The following is a 20,920-nucleotide window of genomic DNA, read 5'->3' on the forward strand; positions in this document are numbered from 1 at the left end:
ACAACTCTGCCGGGACATCAGCAGCCGCACACACCACTCCACGAGCTGCTTCATCCCCTGGGTGCTTTGTCAGCCAAGGACAAACTAACAGGTCTGCCCAGCCGCCAGCGTGTCGACGTCCGCTGCGAGACACACGGGAGCGTGGCCATCTACAGCAGGGCAGCTCAGGGCCTGGCAACGGAGCGCAGCAACACTTTCTCCACCACCACCTCAAGCCCAAACTACTTACCTATAAATCAAAACATGTTGTTAGAGCTGCAAGAGCTCCTGAGTCGCACTGCCAAAGCAAGCAGAGCAGGAGGAACTGCTGTCCTAAAGCTGAGGCGAATCCAGCAAAAGATGACAAAGAAAGTTTGCAGAACGTAAGGCAAAGGAGAGTGGTACTTACTTGCGAGTTCCTTTAATAAGCAGTTTGCAGCAAGTCCCCAGTAAAAATCTTGTGCTTTATCTTTTTATTCCACCTCTATCTCAGGGGACTTCTGTTACCACTAAAACCAGTAGCCATAGTGCTACCATCTGCCCAGTAAAGGATCTCAGCTCTGAAAGCTGTTCTGAGCCAGATCAGGAATCCAAGAGGCCTGCATCACACCAGCACCTCAGAAGCTGTAGGGGCAGCCTTCTACATTTTTATGGTACTTTCATCGCAGGGTTCCAACACCAGACTGTCTCTGGGACATCCATCAGCGCTGCACGTGGGCACTGAAAGCTTCCCAGAAGCACTGCTGGGGCCCCCACACCCGCAGCGACCCTCTCCGGAACGCGGGTGGGAACAGAAGCTGCTCCAGACCCAGGTCCTTCTAACACGCCGTGCCAGCCCACGCACCTCCTGCCACTCCGCGCTGCCCTGCAACACAGCTCGCGGCAGGGAGAGCCGGCTGCCCGTGGCAGCAGCCGCAGCGGTCGGGCGACGGCCGTCCCGTCGCTCCCTCCCCGCGGAAGGCGTCGTGCCGAGCAGCTGGCCGGCCCCGCTGCCAGGGAGGCTGTCCTGGAGAGGCACCTCACCAGGCTGCTTCCTGCCTCATTCTACACGAAGGGTGGGTCAGAAGGCATCAAAACCTCCCCCGTGCAGGACCACCTCCTGAACCGCAGCCTGCTTTCCTGAGCAGCTTTGCACTGGCACCGATACCAGCCGCCCTGTTCCTGCGCTGCGGGCTGGATGGCAGCTACGGGGACCTGCTGCTCCTGGTCTCTGCACAGAGGAAAGCCAAGCCTCACAGGACGCTCTGCACCCTTTGTGCTCACCTTGCTAAGTGTTACGGAGATGCCACTCACCCACACAAAGGGACGCTCCGGTCTTTCGCAGCAGGAGGCAGCCTAGAAAGCCTGAGCTTTTCTCCTGGCTTTCCAAGTTTCCTTTAGGCTACAAAAGGGTGCTGCTTCAGGAAGCAGCTGAAGGTCTCTCTGAACACACACCTCCAGAGCAGAGCAAGGTCTAAAACCACCCCCTCACGGCCTATTCGCTTCTCAGCCCGACAACTGCTGCCCTAGACGAGCCTGACATGACACGAGAGCCTCCCCCTCCCCAGCTCGCTTCTGGCTAGCAACACCGAGGAGGGCCTGATGCCAGTCACCAGAGAGCTCTTATAAACCTGAGCCATCTGGTTTTTATCACTCCTGTTCCAAAATCATTTTAGGAAGTAAGGCTTGGATGCACCTCCTGCACAGAAGAATTGTCATTATAATTTTGTTCTAGTCTTACATTGCTTTGACAGCAGGCCTAAAAAAAAGCAGCATTCTAACAAAACTATCCAGCAAACGCAAGGGGTTAGGAGATAAACAGATGAAAATGTAGCTACTGGGACAAATCAGCTAAGATTCAAAGGAGGAGGGAACCCTAATCCAGAAACCTTGCTTCACAATTAGCATCTTTAAACTGTTTTCTCTGTAGAGATTGAGTTTTGAAGTCAGTCTACTGCTCTGCGAGGAAGACAGCATCTTGCTGTTGGCAGTCAGGAGTGAAGCCGTCCCCACAGCCCGGCGTTTTAAAGGGAAATGTCTTCTGCTGAATCACAGAGCACGTCAGCGTCACGCAAGAACTCATGCTCCGTCCCCCCGTGCTGACAGTCTGAGCGGGCGGCCACCACCCCAGACAGCGGCGAGGCTGGCCCGCTCGAGACACCCTGGTGCCGGTCCACCGGCATCTCGCCCACGGTCACACCACCACCGTGCTGGAAGCCACGGTGAAAGCAGCACATTTTAGGGAAGCAACAGAGAACTGAATGTAGATCTAATTTGTCAAGTACGACTGCTGGGTCACGAAGCAGCATCCCAGGAGCTCAGGAAAAGGCCATCCCAGCTGCTGCACTAGCAGGACGTGAGCAGGGCCGGCAGAACTGGATTCTGCTCAACAGTTTCAGCAAACCCTGCTGACGGCTCCCTTGGAGATGTGCACGGCACACAGCAGTCCTAGGCTGATCGCTCGATTTCCTTTCCTGGGGAGACTGCTTTCATCAAGGAAGGGGCTGCCAAGAAGCACGCTCAGCCCAGGATGACCCAGCCTGGCAGGACCATCCAGCACAGGACGAAGAGACCCAGCACAGCCACCAGCTATTTCTGCTGGGGGCACTGGAGCTAGCGGGATCCAAACTAAACACCAGAGACCTACGGAGAATGGAATACACAGGGCAAGTGAGCTCACAATGACTGCCATTAGAAGGAGTATTTTAAAGGGAGAAAGCCTAGAAGCCTACAGCAACTAGTGTTTTTGTTTTGCTGTATTTCAGCTCTGCCTCTTTCTTTCCTTCTGTCCTACTTACCAGGAGAGTAAAAATAGGTTTTTATTAACAGCAGAAACCTGAATCACTGTACTCTAGTCATAATGACTCCATCCTCTGGGAGGTGATTTCAAATACTTGCATATGCATATATGGTAATGAGGATACAGAGCGAGAAGAGAAATTCATTGAAGTTCTAAGAAAATCAAAGCCCTCTTGGAAGAAGCCTCAAGCAATTCTGTATGGAGCAGCAGAGTATTTCCTGGCAAGCAATTTTCCAGCAGGGACAGAGCTTCTGCTTTCTGCGCTGGTGCTACACGTTCTTAGTGAAGACCTGCTCTTCAGCCAAGGACCACTGGCCCCGGCAAATGCCCAAGTCTGGCTCAGGAAGCTACTGGCCACTGACTAAGCCAAGCAGCAGCTGCTCTCCCACAGCGCAACTCTGCCTCCCCTCAGCCCGCGATGCAGATGAGAAAATCCCTCCCTGCCCTGCCTCCCCCACTGACCCTAAAACACAGGCTGCACCGGAGTACTGCGGACAGAGCGCCCTGTTTCACCAGTTGTTCCCAGTTGCACCGACGTTTTTGAGGCAGCCACCCTGGCACACACACAGCCGTTTACCTGGTGCTCAGACTGCCGCTTTAACACTACGGCAAAGGAGAAGCTTCTGCGGACCTCGAAAGCGCCCCGTGTCCACAACACCCCCTGAAGGGGCAGATTCCTCTCTGCTCTGTGAAACACTTCTCTGCCGCTCCCAGCCCTTTGGAAGGGAGGGAAGGGAGCAGCTGTAAGGGGATTATTTCTTGCTACTTTGCAACCTTGCTGAGAATGCCCACGAAGCACAAGCTCCGGACAGCAGCGGCACAAGTATTAGCTGCCAGTTAAGAAGTGGTGTCCAGACGGGTTGGGTTGCTGTAATCTACAGGGAGATAAGACAGCAAGGGTCAAGGACTGAATGAATAAAGGAATCTGGGTCGACCAATGCTTAATGAGCCTGTCTGGTTTGCAGCTTCCAAGCTCAAATTTTACATCAGAAGTCAGCACTCTGCTCTTTTCAAGTTCTGGTACAAGCAAGGTTAAAATAAGAATCAGTAAGCACAGCTGCAGCTTCCAAACACTTACAGCTCATTCACTTCCCATTCTAGGTCACAAACGTTGCAGCTTGCTTCTTTTGTGTTATAGACAATTTTCTCTGCAACCAGCTGCCAAGCTGCAGCTCACCACCCTGCCAGCGAGGACTGGCTGTGAACCATTCGCCACCTCCCGTGACACCATGTCGGGGCTTCAGGCTGACCAGAAGATCACCGTCACCACGCACACCCACAAAGGGCATTCCAGTTTCATTCAGTCCTCTCGCAGACGAACGGGGAGGCACACAACAGTATGCCCTGGGGAAAGGCAACACACACCAGCAATAAATCGATAGCGGCCTCCCTGCAATCACTGCTCCAACCCCTACAACGTCAAGAGATGGCCAAGTTCTGAAGCCAGGTTCATAAAAAGAAACAAACTAGAAACGAGCAAGAGAGCAGCAGTTTTCCCCAGCTGACGCCGGGGCCAAGGGTGGCGGCGCAGACTCCTGCGAGGAGGGGTGTTCTGTGCACAGATGGAGACTCGCACTCCTCCAACACACCACAGCGCTGCGTTATGAAACCGCCTCGCAGAACGTGGGCAGAAGCACCAAAGCTTCCTTCCATGTGCCTGCCACGGGGAAGGCAGGCAGACCCAGGTGCCTCGGAAAGGAGGAGAGCTTCAGTGTGTGTCCCACCAAGGGGAGATGGCTGCACGACACCACGGACAAGGGGTGGGAACAGCCCACGAGTACTCACACTGCAGAGCTAAAGGGAAACCCCTCTCGCTCCCTCAAATTCAGGCACAGAAGTCAAGGAGCACACTCAGCACCTGCAAAGGAATCTACAGTGGCAACACACAGAGATTCCCAAGGGCTTCAGCAGCCGGGGTTCGGCACGGCAGAGCACCCGACAGCCACCCTCCTACCCTCTCAGGGAGGACGCTGGGGTGAGGAAAGGCGCCCAGGCAGGCGGTGCGGCAGCCTCCAGGTCAGGGGGAGACACTGGCCCGGCAGGTTAGCTTGCACCTCCACTAATGGAAGGGCCTTCCCTTTCCTGCTATAAACTCTTGCAACCGTATCTATGACTGAACAAATTAAGTGTGACACTTCTGGAGAAGGAAGGCAAGATGGTTGCCTTGGAAACAAGGGACAGAGGTAGAATTCTGCATCCACTTCATCACTTTAAGTGCTGCAGCAGGGTCAGTGAATTAGTTACAAAATGCAGTGTACGAGCATTAAGCCCTTCAGCAAAAGCATGGGGTAGAGAGGAGACAGCGAGTAATCCATCGAAGCAGGCTGCTAACTCCCTGGCTCTTGGCAGCTTGTCTTCACTGCCCCGCACCCCCACCCCAAGAGCACCAAATATTCACAGAGGTGAACTAAAAGTGTCAGTTTTCCACTGAACACCATCCTACCCAGATCCTGCTGGGAAGAGCAGGTTTCAAGGCTCTTTCGCTGTTATTGAGGGGTCAGCTTCTGGCAGTTCATAAACTCCTCGACGACAGGCTGCGAGCGCTTTAATTCATTTCAATTTACAACTCGTAGGTCTGCACTGCACAGCTTGACTAGGTTTGAAAAGCCTCTGAAAGCAAAAAGGAGAATTCAGCTTTGTCCTGCTGAATTAAAACAAAAGTGCAGAAACGTGAGTTTGATGCAAGAGTTTCGCTCCAGAAACGAGGAGAGGAGGAAGGCAGCTGGCAGGTATAAACCTCAGCCGCCTCTTCTACCACGTTCTTCAGACAGGGCTGCCACTGCAGGGGGGCAGCGCTCGGAGGAGCTGGCAGGAATAAAGGGAGGAACGACAGAACTGCTGTCACTGGGCAATACACACGGGCCTGGCTGCCTCCTCTGCCTCCTGCAGCTCTGCTGCTTCACGGAGCGATGCTCAGCTCTTCCTCAGCGTTTCCCTGACCCGCTGATTAAGCCTTTCATCCTTGACCCCACTCCAGGAAGCATCCCCTCACGGAAGGTGAAGCGGGAGCTGTTTATCCAGCACGCGTGCAGCACAGCGCTGCACGGATCCTGAGCGCCCGGCCCCACGGCCGCAGGACCCCTGCTCCGAGACGCTTCCCGGGGGACCCCCCTTCCCCACCGGACAGGGGAGCACAGCCCCTCCCCGCCGAGCCGACAGGAGCCTGCTCAGGCAGCGTTTGGCTGCAACGCAAACCACGCTGCCCAGGAGGTGGGGGCTGACCCTGCTGCCTGCCAGGGCCCTTCGATAACCTCGACTGTCCCCATGAGCGAGTCACCAGTGGCTTCAGCTCAAAGACATAAAAGGAGACTTCCAGCAGCACGGAAAAGCACCGGGTAATTCTGGTTTGAGCCAGTATCCATCTCAGCAGGGCAGCCTGAGTAAGTCGCCTGACGTTTCTGTAGTCTAGTTCCTGTGCCGTAACACGTGCTTTTGTGGGAGGAGTGTAGAGAAACCCAAAATCATTAATGACTATTACTCCCCCATGCACTAGAAATCTAACGATTCTAGAAATCAAGGCTTTTCTTACTAAAATGCTTTCCAAAAACCCTCCAACAATATCTGAATGGCTACCTGCTGTCCTTCCGATTGCTTTGTTCAATTTAAAAATAAAAAAAAAATCAGGGCCAGGTTAAGCAGAAGGGCTAAGCTTCTCTTCTATTTAAAGCAAAGCCAAGAGAACCAAACGCTGGATTCTTTAGCACAATGCTGCTCCACAAAAAGGAGATGGACAGACACGTCCAAAGCCCAAGGCTGCAAGCTCTGCTGTGCTTGATGTAATTATTCGGATGCCACAGCAGGAGGAAGGAGGCAATTACTAACGGGGGAGAAAAGCCTGTTAAGAAGCACTGGCTAAGCTCACAGCAAACTAATAAGAGACTAAGCCCTGGAAATGCTCCTGTGTTTGCAGGTAGAGTCTTTCTTCAGCCCCTCTCAGTGGGTGAGATGAAAGCCCCACCGCCAGCGGCCGTGCCCAACTGGAGGGCAGGCTGTGCCCACGGCGGACGGGAGATCTGCCGCTGCCCTCCGTGCCAGAAGCGTGCTCTAGTTTCTCCTGCTTCCTAACTACAGGCAGGGTCTCTACAGAAACCTCCTTGCTTCCAGCTGGGCAAAGCTGACGCAAAGAACTCGCTGCCACAGGGGAGAAGTATCACATCAAGTACACAGAGCTGGAGAACTCGCTCAAATTCCCAGCAGATAGTGATGCACGAGAACCGACCACGCTGCCCGAGCTCAGGGGCAGTTCACTGCCGCCCTTGGACCCACTGCCTCGACAGGAAAGAAATTCCTTCCTGTGCTTTTCCCAACACCTCCTATATACTCTGTAGACTTCATTCCTGCCATGCTTCTTTACAGTGCGTGCTGACAAAGCATGGGTCTGCCTGTGTGGCAAGCTGACCACCACCCTGCCACGGGCTGTAACCAACAGGGGAACCACTGCACTGGGAAGCACAGAAGCCTACCGCGCTCCGCAGCGATGGGAGGACAGTCGGCGACAGCAGGAGCGCTTGTTTCCAAGACCAGCTCTACACGGTGCCTTCGATGCCACGTGGCATTGCAGAGGCCAGCCCCAAGCAGTCTCTTTTACGGCTCCCTGTTATTGGGAGGCACCTGCGTGGGGAAAGGCAGTCCTGAAAAGCAAATGCCTGCTCCCATCATCTCCCAGACCCGGTGAAACAGCCAATGCACAGTGCTTGGCTACTGTTAAAAGAGGCAGCCTGACTGCTTAATTAATGAACCAGGCAGCTGCACAAGACCTACCCCCAGCCTCTTTGATCTTCGTCAGGGGTAGGTCGTCCTTGCTCCTCTGCAGAACGCCGGTGCAGTTCAAGCCTGTCAGGTTTTGTTCTGCGGCTCCTGCAGATGCCTCCCATGCCGTAACATCGGCCAGGGATCATCATCGGACAGCACATGGCTACCACTGCCTTTATTTTTTTTTGGAGACAACAAGAAAAGAGTGCTCTTCCTGCCTGCAGGCAGCACGGAGCAGGCTCATCACCTTCCAGAATCAGAGCCTTGTTTTCACCAGGTTCCCCAAAGCTTTCTGGGCAAGCTTGCAGGCAGGGCCGCTGGCGAGCAGCTGCGGTCCAGCAGGCAGCTCTGCGTGTCCTCAGAAGCACTTCCTAGTCAAATAGGAGATAAGCTAATGCAGCCTCCGCGAGGATGCCTTGCGATGCTTTTTGTTCTTGTACTTTTATCCGCCCAGGAAATCTCTGCTCAGAGGCAGCATGTTCAAACAGATCCTTTAAAAAAAACCACTCCTCAGAGATAACGGGGCCTTCCCCCCCCCTCAGACAATGGCAAGGATAAAGGGGGAGGATATGGAGGAAGGAGGAGTAGGACATTAAAGAGAAAGAAAAAAAAAAAACCTATTGTCCTGGAACACTTCTCCACATACTGATTCCATATGGAGCAAATACCAAGGGATGCTTCTGTCACCAGGCTGTCCAGAAAACCAGAACTAACACACGTTACTAAGCAGTCCTAGTTCAATAACCCAGCTTTAAAGAACCCCTGGTCTTCTGCTCCATTAGTCCTAGCTGACCCCTGAAAAAAATTATCCAGAACCCTTAGTTACCAAGAACCAGTCACAGCAGAAATGTATTTTCAACATATTCATTATTTGCCGGTTAGCAATTCAAATGCTTTAACCGGATGCTCTAATAGGAGGGAAAAAAGCCAAGTAGAGGTTGCCAGAGCTCCAGCAGAGCTGGAGGAAGGATATCTAGCGACTTCCATGTGTCTGCTGTCAAAAGGAAAAATGAGTTGAGAGCAATAGCACAGGTACATTAGCATAAGAAGCAGAAAGAGAATGACTAATAGGAAGAAGCTGAACACTCACTTGTGCTGCCTTATCTGCTGTATTGAAAATCTCTTGGCTGGGTCGTATTCAAGCATCCCTGAAAAGAAGGAAAAAAAGTCCAGGTGTGATCACAGATGCTCTCAGCCAAGTCGAAGGCAGGAAGCACAAAGCTCTACCCTTCCCCCCCACCTCCCGCCCCAGCAGTGACTGGTGTGTCCAGTCCTCCGGGCAGCCTGGGGAGCCTTTACCTCCAGGAAGAATCCGCTGCATCGGTCACAGGAAGCTCAGCACAAAATCCCAAATCCATTGCTGGCTACCTGATCAAGTCTGCTCCTCAGCCTCCCCACCTGAAAAGTGGATATTGCCTTTTCCTCCTTCACACTGTGGGGACAGAGGCTTGTACAGCCCCGGATCATATGTCCCAGCATGTCTCTCAAGCATGTCTCCAGGCAAAGAACAGCACGACTTTGCATTTCACAGATAATGCTATTGAACTTTCTCTGTGGAAGAGCCAAAGCCTTAGGCACAGCATATACCCAGCTGCTCAGCATCCCAGGAACTCTAGTCTAGCGAAATTCTATTCCAGAGAGAACTGACAAAAAAAAAAAATCCTACTGTCCATCCTTTTGCCCTAGCCAGGAGTTTGATTTCTGGCATCATCTGCTAAGATAACTGGGGTGGGGAGAGGAGAAGTAGCTCTAAGAGAGAGGGAGGTGGATTCCTTAAACAGACTCCGAGATGCCCACTCCACTCCACTGCCTTTCAAAAGCTTCACAATTCAGCAGAAGGGAAGTAGCAAGTTTTGCCATATTCTTCAGAACCCAACCAATGGGACCAGACGAGTCTCACGCGGCAGCATCCAAGATACTCTCCAATGAAGGTTCCAAGAATATATTCATCTAATGAACATCAGAGTCTCACCGCTGTACGTTACAAGGAGTTTTGCTTTCAGTGGAAGATACCCCCGTGTTGCTCTTGAAGCACTAGCACTGTTGAGTCTTGCAGAGGTAGCACGAAGAGTAAGGTTTTGGAAAGAGGTGAGAGAACAGGAGGACCCCACCTCCAGCAACCAGAAGAAAAGAAAGGCTAGGAAGCAGAACAGACCATCAAACAGGAGTTCAGAAAGACAGGACACAGAGAAAACAGTGCAGAGCGCTGGGGAGACCAGCTCAAGGACACAGTGAAAAGACAGGGATGGGAGCTGTCGTGGGATGGACGCTCAGAAAGGGAGGGCTGGGAAGAGACTTTGTAGTTCAAGTGAGAAGCTGTAAGGGCCTTGCAGATGAGCTTCTGCAGCACTGTTGAACAAAGGTAATGGCAGAGAGAAATCACCAACAGCACAGGAGATAACAAAGGCTGGTGCAGAACACCTTCCTTGTCAGGTCAGTTTGCACCACATTACAACCAGTAATGCATATGGGCAAAGGAAAGGCCCAGCGTGGAAGGACTGAAGTTATTTGCCCCCCAGAACCCAAAACACAGTTTGCCATAGCAATTCGTAGAGATCTATCAGTGCTGCTGACAGCACTCACAGCTTTAAGGCAGACAGGGCCACTACTGATCCACATTATACCACTACGAAGTAGGCTAAAGAAACACGGGAAGACCTCTCCAGGCTAGAGAGGGTCGAGTGCACCATAAGCATCTGGCCTCCCAAACTCAGGGCACCAACGCCTTCACAGCTCTTCAGACAGAGCACACTGGAAATTCCTGCTTCCCTTGCCGAGACCATGAAACGCACCACACGGCTACGTTAGAGCTACTTGGCTGAGAGCTACAGCTCCAGCTCCCTGCTCAAGAGCTCTAAGCCTCAAAAGCAGGTCCTTCTCCTGGGCATCTGTCCCCACAGACAAGCAACCAGCAGCCCAGGCTGCAGCTACAGACCTTTAAAACCGTACGTGGCAGGAGGTGATTAACGCCAGCGACAGTGCCAACAGCGGAACGGCTCAGCTGCTGGCCTGCTACTGAGGAAACCACGGAAAGCGTGTCTGGAGATGGCCTCACAGTAAGGGTGAGAGAAGGGAAGATCTGGTTGAAGCATCTTCAGCACAGAAGGGATTTGGTTCTCAATCTTGCTGTCCTGCAAAGGGCTGCAACACTTGCAATATGACATTTAGCTCTTGCAGGGCTAATTCCAAGTTGTCCCCTCCCCTCAGACACTGCTAGTGAATGGATCCTGGAGAAAGCCCTCCTTTTTTCTGCGAGTACTACGGAACAAACTCCCTTGCAGTTAAAATAAAAAAAGTATCCAGTTAACACTGAACACAGCCTTTATCAGGGCCTTTCTCCACAACAACGGTCCTCGCAAGGCGCGTTCCTCCTTTCTTCCGCACTCCAGCAGGTGCCCAGAGCAGTCCCTGCCGCCTTCTCGGAATCCCAGCAGAGCCGAGCTTGGTAGGGACCTCAGGAGATCACCTCCTGCTCCAGGCAGGGTCAGCCTGCCCAGGGCTGTGTCCAGCTGGGTTTCGAGTGTCTGAGGATGGAAACTGCCCAGCCCCGCTGTGCAGCCCCTCCAGTGCTCAGCCACACCTGCAGTAAGGGAGCTTTCTCACATTCGCATGGAATTTCTCCTCACCTTACAAGAAAAGAAATAACAATTGGAAAACAAGATGGGAAGGTGGTTCAGAGATAAAAATCCCACACCTAATTAAATAACCTATTAAAAAGATTATTAGACAGTGTTTCACAGCTGAGCTGCCCAAATGCATTGGCTTTTTTTTTTTTAAAAAAAAAAAAAAGAAATAGGACTGCAAAGAGATCTCGTACAAAGTCCAGGGGACACCAAGGCAAGTACCAGCTCGGTTCTCTTATTAACATAATCAGAAACAGGCAAGTCAGGACACCACCCCACCCCTCCAATTTATCTATTCAAAGACCCCACTTCCAGCTGTTTCTGGAACCCAGGTTGTTCTCAAGTTCAGGATAAACTTCTACACATCCAAGCAGATACAACTGGAACCTCTTGACAGAAATCTGAAGTACAGTGGGACGGTCTCAAGGCTCTCGCGCTTTCCATTTGGGACCGATTTCACGAGGGTGCTGCGGAAGAGGAGCTGGAGCACCCTTATAAGCTGCTCACTTTGACCAAGGGAAAAAAATACCCGCGCAGCAATCCACATACTGCTGAAGGAATGACAGGGCGAACAGATTTAAGGCCCCCACCAGATGGAACCGGTACAAGCAGAGGATAAAGTGCTGAGGTAAATTATTAAAAGAGGCCTAACAGCACCAGTTACAAATAGCTGTGGTGCAGAGAGCTGTATTGTTCAGCCTGGAGAAGAGAAGGCTGAGAGGGGACCTTATAAATGCCTACAAATATCTGAAGGGTGGGTGTCAGGAGGATGGGGCCAAGCTCTTTTCAGTGGTGCCCAGTGACAGGACAAGGGGCAACGGGCACAAACTGGGGCACAGGAAGTTCCGTCTGAACCCGAGGAAGAACTTCTTCCCTCTGAGGGTGACGGAGCCCTGGCCCAGGCTGCCCAGGGAGGTTGTGGAGTCTCCTTCTCTGGAGATATTCAAGACCCGCCTGGACAAGGTCCTGTGCAGCCTGCTCTGGGTGACCCTGCTTGGGCAGGGGGGTTGGACTAGATGACCCACAGAGGTCCCTTCCAACCCCTACTATTCTGTGATTCTGTTTCCAAGCAATTCAAAAGGCATAAAGAAGATAATTAACCAAAACGAATATTTACTTTAAAAGAACCATATTTTGGGCAATGTTTGAAAGAAAATGGAAAGTCCAAGCATCGAACGTGTACATTCACGCGTTCAGCTCTGAGTCACTCACAGCAGCTCTGTGGCTGAGGTCCTGCCCCAAGCCCAAACATCATGTGCTGCTCACCAGTCCAGGCATCGGAGAGCGCCTGCCCACAGCAGCCACACACACTCGCTGCCATTTACGGTAAAGCTCCCCATGCAGCTCATCTGCCAGCAGAGATGAGACGCCGTGTAACAGGGCGATTCTTCAGAAGGACGCCTCACTCGCAAACCCCTGCTCCCGTGGTATTTCAGCAGGATTTGCTGTGCCCATACGTGGGATGTCGTGCCCACCACAGCACGCCGGCAGTCTCAGATCCCCTTCAAGTTACATCAAGTGGCAATCCGGAAACTGGAGACCACGAACCTGCATGAGCTGCTCACACGCTCCAGCCCACACACTTCAATACTCCTGCAGAAGCGCAGCGTTACATCACGCGGCAGAACATCTCGTTTCGAGCAGACAGCACAGCCTTAGGTAGGTTGTTTGAGAAGCAGGAAGAAATCCAGCAGCAAGAGTTAACGCACTCAACCTGAACGTCACTTCAGAGTCTCCAGCTTCGATCGACATTGCAAACCACCAATACAAAAGCAGTGTAAGTCCAGTCTATAAAACGAGAGAGGATTTTTTCCCCTCTCCTTCATGCTCCACAAGCACAGCCAAGCATTCTGACCAGAAACTCCCTCTGCAGGCAAACCTGGAGGCTTTGCTCAGACACACGCGGAGGACTCGCCCCTGGCTGGGTTACAGACCCCAGCCTGCCTGACCGCTGGCTCCGGGCACTCCCTGCTCTACAGAGTTCAAGCACCCCGCTGTCCTCAGAACGCACATCCTCTCCCCACCCCTGTAAGGAAAGGTCACGGCCGTTACGCAGAAGTGAGAAAACAAAACGCTGAGCAACTACTCAGCTTGTCCCTGGTCACAAAGTCTGTGGCAGAGCCTGGAAGCAAACCCAGGCGCTTAATGCAGAGACTGCACTCTCCAAGCTTTTGCTTTCAGTACAAGTGTATTAGAAGAGGAGGAAGAAAAGCTGACCTTGTGCATTTTTCTTGTCCAGAAGCAAACTGCATCAAGTTGATAAGCCACACGCGCATGGTGACAGAAGGACCTTAAGGCTATTTAAGATCTGACACATCCGTACTGGCTGTACACACAGAAGCCAGAACAGTACTAGCCCTTCTCTTTTCCAGCAGTGAAGAGTATAAATAAAGCTTCACCCCCGATTAGGGAGACAAAAAGAGGCGCAGCATCCCAACTAATCTGCTGAAACACACTGCCCACAAGTCTCGTTACAAGTCAAATACCATAGAAGCTTTAAGTCCTCTAAATTCTGCTTTCTTTGGAAAGAAGAACAAAGAAATAAAAACAAGCTCAAGAGGGAGGAAAACAAAGCAAAAAAAACCACTGAAAAAGCAGTCAACAGAAGAACAGAAAAAAACCCGTAAAAAGTGTACTCTCGCCTTTGCTTCAGAGCCAGCCTGGTGCTGTGGGCAGCGCAGCACTCGCGGCCGGAGAGGAAACGGGCACTTCGCAGCAGACCGAGCTCTTCCTCACAGTAACACCAGAACAAATGCTTGCAGCACTGCGGAGTGCTGTAAGTGTCTTCTAAAAGCAACGCAAAGGCGAACCAGAGTCTCCAGTGAGACAGAGCCGAGCTCATCGCACAGCACCAGCCAGCCCCTGACAGTATCTGACCCGCAGGCTTTGATTCAGCTTCAGCCTGCCGCAGAAGTAGCAGGCACCTACCAGGAAACGCAGATGTCCCGGAGGAAAAGCATGAACTAAACACAGCATTCGGGCTCTGTCACCACAGCTACGCAGCACGCCCGCTGCAAGGCTCAGCCCTCGTCTCCAGCAGCTGCCTTGCCGTCGGCGGAGCGAGCCGGGGCAATCCCGCTCCGTAGTTCAGCCACCTCGGGTCTGCTGGGCACTAACCACCAGACGAAGCAAAGCGTGTCAAGCCACACGAGGACAATACCCGGGGTCTTCACCAGCTTTTGCTGCGTAACAGGTGCATGAGACAGGATGAGGGCTGGGAGAGCGTTCTCGGGTGGGACGGAGGGAGGACAGCAAAGGGAACCCTCAGGGCTTCCCACCACCCTGGAAGCAGGGTCAGGTCGGCAGGGACACACTGACATCTCCTCCCAGGCACGCTCCCCTGCCCACCGACCGCACCCGACCTGCACCTCGGCGTGCGGACGCGGGGGGATGAAGCCAGGCGGCAGCCAGGATGGAGGCGGCAACGCGGACGGGCTGCGGGAGATGGACAACGGGCACCAGGCGCCAGGCTCCTGCTTAAAGTGAGGCCGAAGGAAGAGTGGGAGGCTGACTCCAGGTCTCATACAGCGGATGGAAAGGGAACTAAAAGGGAGCTGTTCTGCTAATGAAGCATGAGACTTGGAGCTATCGATATCCTCGGGACAAGGAAAGAGAAACAACTACCACACTCATTTTCCCGGGGGGACAGACTAAGGGCAGCCGAGAGGCTGATCACAAACCTCAGGCGGCTGCTGCCGGTGCCGCTCCAGCAGGCCCACGGCACGCGCTCCACTGGGGCAATTCCCAAGCTCGGAAAGAAACGCCGCATTTCGGGTCAGCATTCAGAAATCAAATGCCACATGCAGATCAGGACGCCGTTCCCTGGGGCACGCGGACACGACGCGGAGCACGCCGCAGCCAGAGGTGCGGGGCCACGCCAGCCTGGGCAGCACGGCCGAGACGCCAGCTGTGCCGAGAGCGGGCCGACGCGACGCCTCCTGTAAGGCTTCTTTTCTAGTTAATGGTTTTTGAAACACACAGAAATAACTTCTTTCCTAATCTGCATGGGGCCAGAGAAGCTAAAATAGTCTCCCGCGAGTGGGATGGCAGGGGGCTTGCCCTGTCCCCTGTGGCGGGGGGCAGTGGGGAGCCCAGCCGGAGGCAGGGGTGGGCAGAGCTCGGACAGACAGCCTGGACAGACAGCCAGCACCACCTGCTGCCACCCAGCACCCACCGAGGACGCCCACGTCCCCAGCAGCAGGGAGAGGTGCTGCAGCCCTCACAGCTGCCCCGCAGCGCAGCCTTTCCTGCAGAAACACAGCCGTTTGCAGCATGAAGCGCAGCTGTAAAACACCTCGAGCCTGTTCACCTTCTGGCTGGCCACAAGCTGCGGCAGCACCACGAGCAGGCAGCGGACACGGCGCAGCACGCAGCCCCCGGCTGGGCCGCATTACGGGCTGACTGACGAGGCTGCTGACAGGAGGAAGGGAAGCTGACTCAGTCTGCTCAGCGCCCCACAGCCCTGCGCCCACACTAACCTCCTGACCCCATGCAGCACAAGCACCAGAAAAATAAACTTCAAACAGGATAGTGTCATATTTGAGGTCTGATCTTTCAGAAACAGATGAAGACTAAGAAAAGAGAGCAAGCCTGTGCTGAGGGCTGGGGAGCACCACGCGCACGGCTGCTTCACTGCCAAGGAGGCAGCCGGAGCTCTGGTCAGGGGAGTTCTCTCCTCTCCCCTCTTCTCCCACGTGTTGGAATCACATCCCACCTGCTGCCAGACGGGCACCGCCAAGCTGGCTGCGACGCACAGCGTAACTGCTGCCTTGACTATTCAGCTTTCAAAAGTAGAGACTGTTCAACACTAAACCTCAAACTATTCCAGTAAGCGACGGAACAAAAACCACACAAACAAAACCCACAACTCTCTCCCCTTCTCCCCAGAAAGCGCCACTCCTGTTCCTACTGCAGCCCTGGTGTGAAAGTGGGCACCAGTCACTTCGCTCCGATATCCTTGCAACTCTAAATTTGGGGGCAACTGGGTCTGAAGCAAATAAATTCAGAGCAGAGGCTGACGAGGACAGACAGCAGAACCCGAGTAGTCAGTACTTCACTGAGAAAGCTTGGGAAGGAATTTAATTGAGTGTTCTAACTTGCAAAACCTGCAGCAATGCTACGATGCCATTTTAAATCTAACCTCGTGGGCTTTGTCTTCAGATTTAAAAGCTTCTCAGAGCAAAGAAACATAATGCAAGAACCAACTCTTTAAAGAGTGGTGACTGCAACCCATGCAGGGTTTAGTGTATCTCAGGAAAATGCCAGTGCTAAATACCTTTCAAAGCCTTATAAGGTTCATAAGCACAACCTTCCTTTCTGACAGGATCCTACATCTTCACAGGACACTGGGAACGAAGCTCTCCCCCGGCGCTATGCAAGCTGAGCGTTTGGTGCATCGATAAACTTTACCCGTTTAGAGTCAGTTGGGAGACTCACCTCTCAATAAGTCTGAGAGTGGAGGACCACAATCCTCTGGAATTGTGTAGTCACCTTTCCCGATGTTTTCAAATAATTTATAGATATTATCCCCTTCAAAGGGGTATAGACCCGTCGTAATGTTGTATCTGTAAGGGGAGAAGGAGACAGAACAGGTGTTCAGTTCTTCTGTGACTACAGAAACCAAAAGCAGCCACGGGGAAACCAACAGATGAATATTTGACAGTATTTGGAATGCCTCTTTAAACTTCGTCTTCCTTTATCACAGCCTCTTCATTCACATGAGTCAAAACCACCAAGACATCTCCCTGACAGGCTGGGATGGAAGAAACTTAAATACTAGAGATATTTGTGGTTTCTGTTATTACAGCAGCTGTGCATCTTGGATGCTGAGAAATGGCTGGCAGAGTTACTCACTGAGAGTAAAGATTATTTTCTTCAGAACTACAAGTAGTTCGGGGAACATGAGCCCGTCCAAAGAAGGGACCACCACACATACTCCCTCCCTGCCCCCCCAGCAATGTACAGCAGACTGCACAAGACTGAGCTATCTGGGGGCTTGTAATTCTTTACTGCAATTCCCGGATGCTGCGCTGGCACTTACAGCGTGACCCCCGCGGACCAGATGTCTACTTTAAAGCCTGAAAAGGTGTCAAGGCCATTGGCAATTTCTGGTGGCTGGAATGCTGGCGACCCTTGGCTCGTTCTGCACGTGTCGTCCTCTGCGAATGGATGCAACGCCTGCAGCAGAAGAGACCCTTTACTTTCAAGCTTCCAAGGCACACAAATTGTAACTTAGAAAAGTTCCACCCAGGGAAAAAAGAGGACAACTCTGCTACTGCACAACCACTTACACACCACGAGAACATGCCACTCCAGCAACTACGTGCCGACAGTGACAATTCCCGCAGCCCTCCGGCCTAGCTAAGACGGTCTTCACAGAACAGGCAGGATAAGGTTATGCACCTTACCGCCATTTCACCACCCTTTTGGGTTTCTCCAAGACTGATGTCTTCCCCTACACGCTTCCCCAATGGAAGTTTTGTGCTGTTCTCAACAAAAGTGTTTTGCCAATTGCAATAAATATTCAGAGTCACTCGAGAGCACTCTGCAAGTTTAACAGAACAAAAGCCTAAATGCGTAATAAATCAAGGGACACAACAAAGGTGACCTAAATCTAGAACGTCACGCTTCCCACATTCTTCACCTTGCTGCACTTTCTCACATACCTCTGCTACGCCTAAATCCGATATTTTTAGTGTCCCATTGGTTGTTAGCAGGAGGTTCCCCGGTTTTATATCCTTGTGGACGATCCCTTGGCTGTGCAAGTATTCTAAGCCGTCTATGAGCTGACAAAAGTACCTGCAGAAAGAGTCAGAGGAGAAAAGTCAAGCACTTCCATAGACTGAGACTCTGTGAACTACCGATGATACTAAAGCAAAGGGTGCTGTTACTGGAACCAAGTCGGAAATACATTCACGTCTGATGAGGAACTTGAGATTGGACTGTGGTGGGTAAGAAAGGGCACTTAACCTTCCGACAAAGTCAGAAGTTACCTGCCAGAGCTCTGCAGCAGCGTGCTAACCACTGCAGAGCCCGGGCTCCTCCACACCAAAGCCCCCTTCACGAGCCCGCGTATTTTGTAGGTGCTGAGCACCACGCTGGCACAGACCTGACAGTCAGTTCCGACGCCTGCTTTAGTCTAGGCTAAGTTAAGCTAGCAAAAGGCGCCCTTTCAACGGCACAGCGTGCTCTGACTGGGGGTGGGGAAAAAAGTTCCCTTTAGCCAGCAGAAAGGAGCACTTTGCTGTACTTGCAGTCAGAGACTACGGGCAGGCCATCACTGTAACGTAACAAACATTGCGCATCGACAGCCTGGCAACAGTTGTGCACGCAAGTTTTCATCTCATAATATCCAGAAATAATACTTGACTTCATGTGCCTGTCTTTCACTTAGGCTATCTGTAATCTCAGACACCTGTTTAAACAAAATGAAAATACAACCACAAAATGATGTGGTCCCCACAGATTCGACACACTTGACAATCTCCTTGCATTTATTTCCAGAATTCTAAGGTTCCTTTCCTTGCAGAGTGAAAGGGCCTTCAGATTAGCTTGTCTGCTAACTAAACAAGCCAACAGATCATGCTGGATATTGCCAATCCTTAATCCACCCGAAGACCTTTAATCTCTTTCCTGACACCGAACCGTATGGCCTGGCCCCGTTTAGACAGAGCACGTCCTCACGGATTCCTCTGCTGCTCCCAGCTTTGCTGAAGGGCTCAGCTGTAGGAAACGGGCCAGGAAGGGTCGTCACGTGTCTTGCGAAGCAGTAACAGAAAATTCAATAGAAAGATGGGTTTTCTTCCAAGAATCTAAGGGCTGTCCCTGCCACCACATCATTAGTTTTTCATTTTTTCCATGGGTGTAAAAGATGCAGTTATTATACAAAGCCAGTTTTACTTTAAAGTGCAGCCAACAGCCTCAGCAGAGTAGAACGCGCTCTTGAACTGAAGGGAGCACAGTGGTGAGAGGCCAGTGCAGCTACGGAACAAAACCATACTTACCCGTGAGCCTGAAAAACTGGAAACCTCTTTTCTGGGACACTGTCCAGCATCTCCTGCATCCCACACACACAGTACTCCATCACCATATACGTGAAGGCAGAGTTAAGGAAGCTTCAAGGTTAAACACTTCTTGGGCAAACGCTGTGTGAGGGCTGCAGGCCGTTCCAGCACAAGGGGCAGCCCCGTTACCTGCTACACACACACGCAGCAGGGCTGAAAGCAGCCACCCTCCTCCAACTGCCCAACAGGAGCTACGCAAAGAACCCACCAGAAAATTCTTCTGCTTCACGACCTGCTGCAACCCCGCGATCAGACCTGAAACAGGATACAAACTCCACAGAAATTAAGCTGGAGCCCTCAGCAGCACGACAGAAATAGGACAAGGCTCTGCAGGGGCGGCGCAGGAGGCCAGGGAACCCCGGGCAGCAGAGCCGTCGGCTGCAGCGTTTTCTCCCCATAGCCTGGCTGCTCCGCACTTGACAGAACAGTGAGCTCCCATCACCTCCCCCCAAAGTTTGTTATTCTTCATCTCGTGCTTCGAAACGATACAGCTGTATGCGCTGCTTACCCCCATCCCGATGGCAGTGCTTCCGCAGCAGGAGAAAGGATCCCTGGAGAGCTGGGAAGCTTTTTGGAAACCGCATGGATAAAAAAGGTTACAGCAGAACGCCAAGCACCGGTGGCACTTTTTAGCGCTTGTTCCCTTGCAGCGAATTCTCGTTTTCATCTCCTTAAGCTTTAATGTTGGGGCCATACAATGGGAACTACACAGCCACCTAAAGCAAGAATCGCCCCCGTTTGCTCCTCTCGCACGGCTCTCGTGGCCGGCGGCGCGCTGAGAGGGGCTCCCGAGCACAGACCCCGAGACGCCCGGCAGCGCTGCCACGGGAGCGCACGCTCCAGGTAAGAGCGGAGGAAAGCACGGCTGCAGGCAGCCCGCGTAACAGCAACACTGAGCATTGCTTCGGTCACCGATTATTCCTGGCAGATGCTTTCCTAACCTAAGCCTAAAATAAACTGCTTACGCCCCAGGATGCCATCTTAACTCCTGAGGCAGGAGAGGCTAAAGAGATGACCTGCGCTTTAAGTGGGATCTGTGCTAAAGACCGCGTTGCTCTTTTGTAGCACGTTTATCGAGGAGCTCAAGACACTGTCCAAACCCATTACACTTGTGCTACATCTCCCACGGGAGCCGCTCTTCCGAGGGACACCACAGCACTACAGGGTTCTGCGATGGGCCCAGTGCCACCCAGTAAATCAGCAGAAGCAACAACAGCAGCAAGGCAGAAAGAGCTCCCAAAATTCCTCCCTACCATTTCTGACTGGAAGAAATCTGTGAACTGCTTACATCACAGCGATGTGGAAGGCATCAACCCCCCGACCTCCGAGAGAACAACACTGACAGTGGCTTATCCAGACTAGCGTCCGGGAAGCAAAACCCAGGCCCCGTTCTCACCTACAAAGAACGGTCCGACTTGGGTTGTGCTTGCTGCCGGGCTGCTTTCAGCCCTGCTGCTGTCACTGAGCCATCGCTGGCCGACCAGCCAGATCACAGCACAGACTTCCAGGCTGGAGCAGATCCATTACAGGTGCCCCAACACGCCTGAGGCTGGCCGCTCCTCTCACCGATGGGGTTCTGCTCCCACGCACAGCCGCGCGCACTGGTAACAGACGCTGTCGAGAGAGGGGGCCAGCTGGGACGCTGCTTATCGAACTGGGTTTATTTTCTGCCTGGATTAGTTCTCCATTCATCGCCAGCTCTGCGTTCCCAGCCACAGCAGGTC

At 52.6% G+C, this 20,920-nt stretch overlaps 1 protein-coding gene across 1 annotated transcript in view; it reads right to left on the minus strand.

Annotated features, from left to right (window-relative positions):
• The window catches only part of STK11 (serine/threonine kinase 11), a 45,554-nt gene that overhangs the window by 10,317 nt on the left and 14,317 nt on the right, over positions 1-20,920 (minus strand). Inside the window, exons 3-7 of the mRNA XM_075444233.1 lie at positions 19,137-19,226; positions 17,799-17,931; positions 17,174-17,310; positions 16,570-16,697; positions 8,601-8,658 (exon numbers count right to left, since the gene is read on the minus strand). Coding sequence (XP_075300348.1) covers positions 8,601-8,658; positions 16,570-16,697; positions 17,174-17,310; positions 17,799-17,931; positions 19,137-19,226 — 546 coding nt within the window. The remainder of the gene's footprint in view (positions 1-8,600; positions 8,659-16,569; positions 16,698-17,173; positions 17,311-17,798; positions 17,932-19,136; positions 19,227-20,920) is intronic.

The sequence above is a fragment of the Opisthocomus hoazin genome, chromosome 27 (assembly GCF_030867145.1).
Source record: "Opisthocomus hoazin isolate bOpiHoa1 chromosome 27, bOpiHoa1.hap1, whole genome shotgun sequence".
Lineage (NCBI taxonomy): Eukaryota > Metazoa > Chordata > Aves > Opisthocomiformes > Opisthocomidae > Opisthocomus > Opisthocomus hoazin.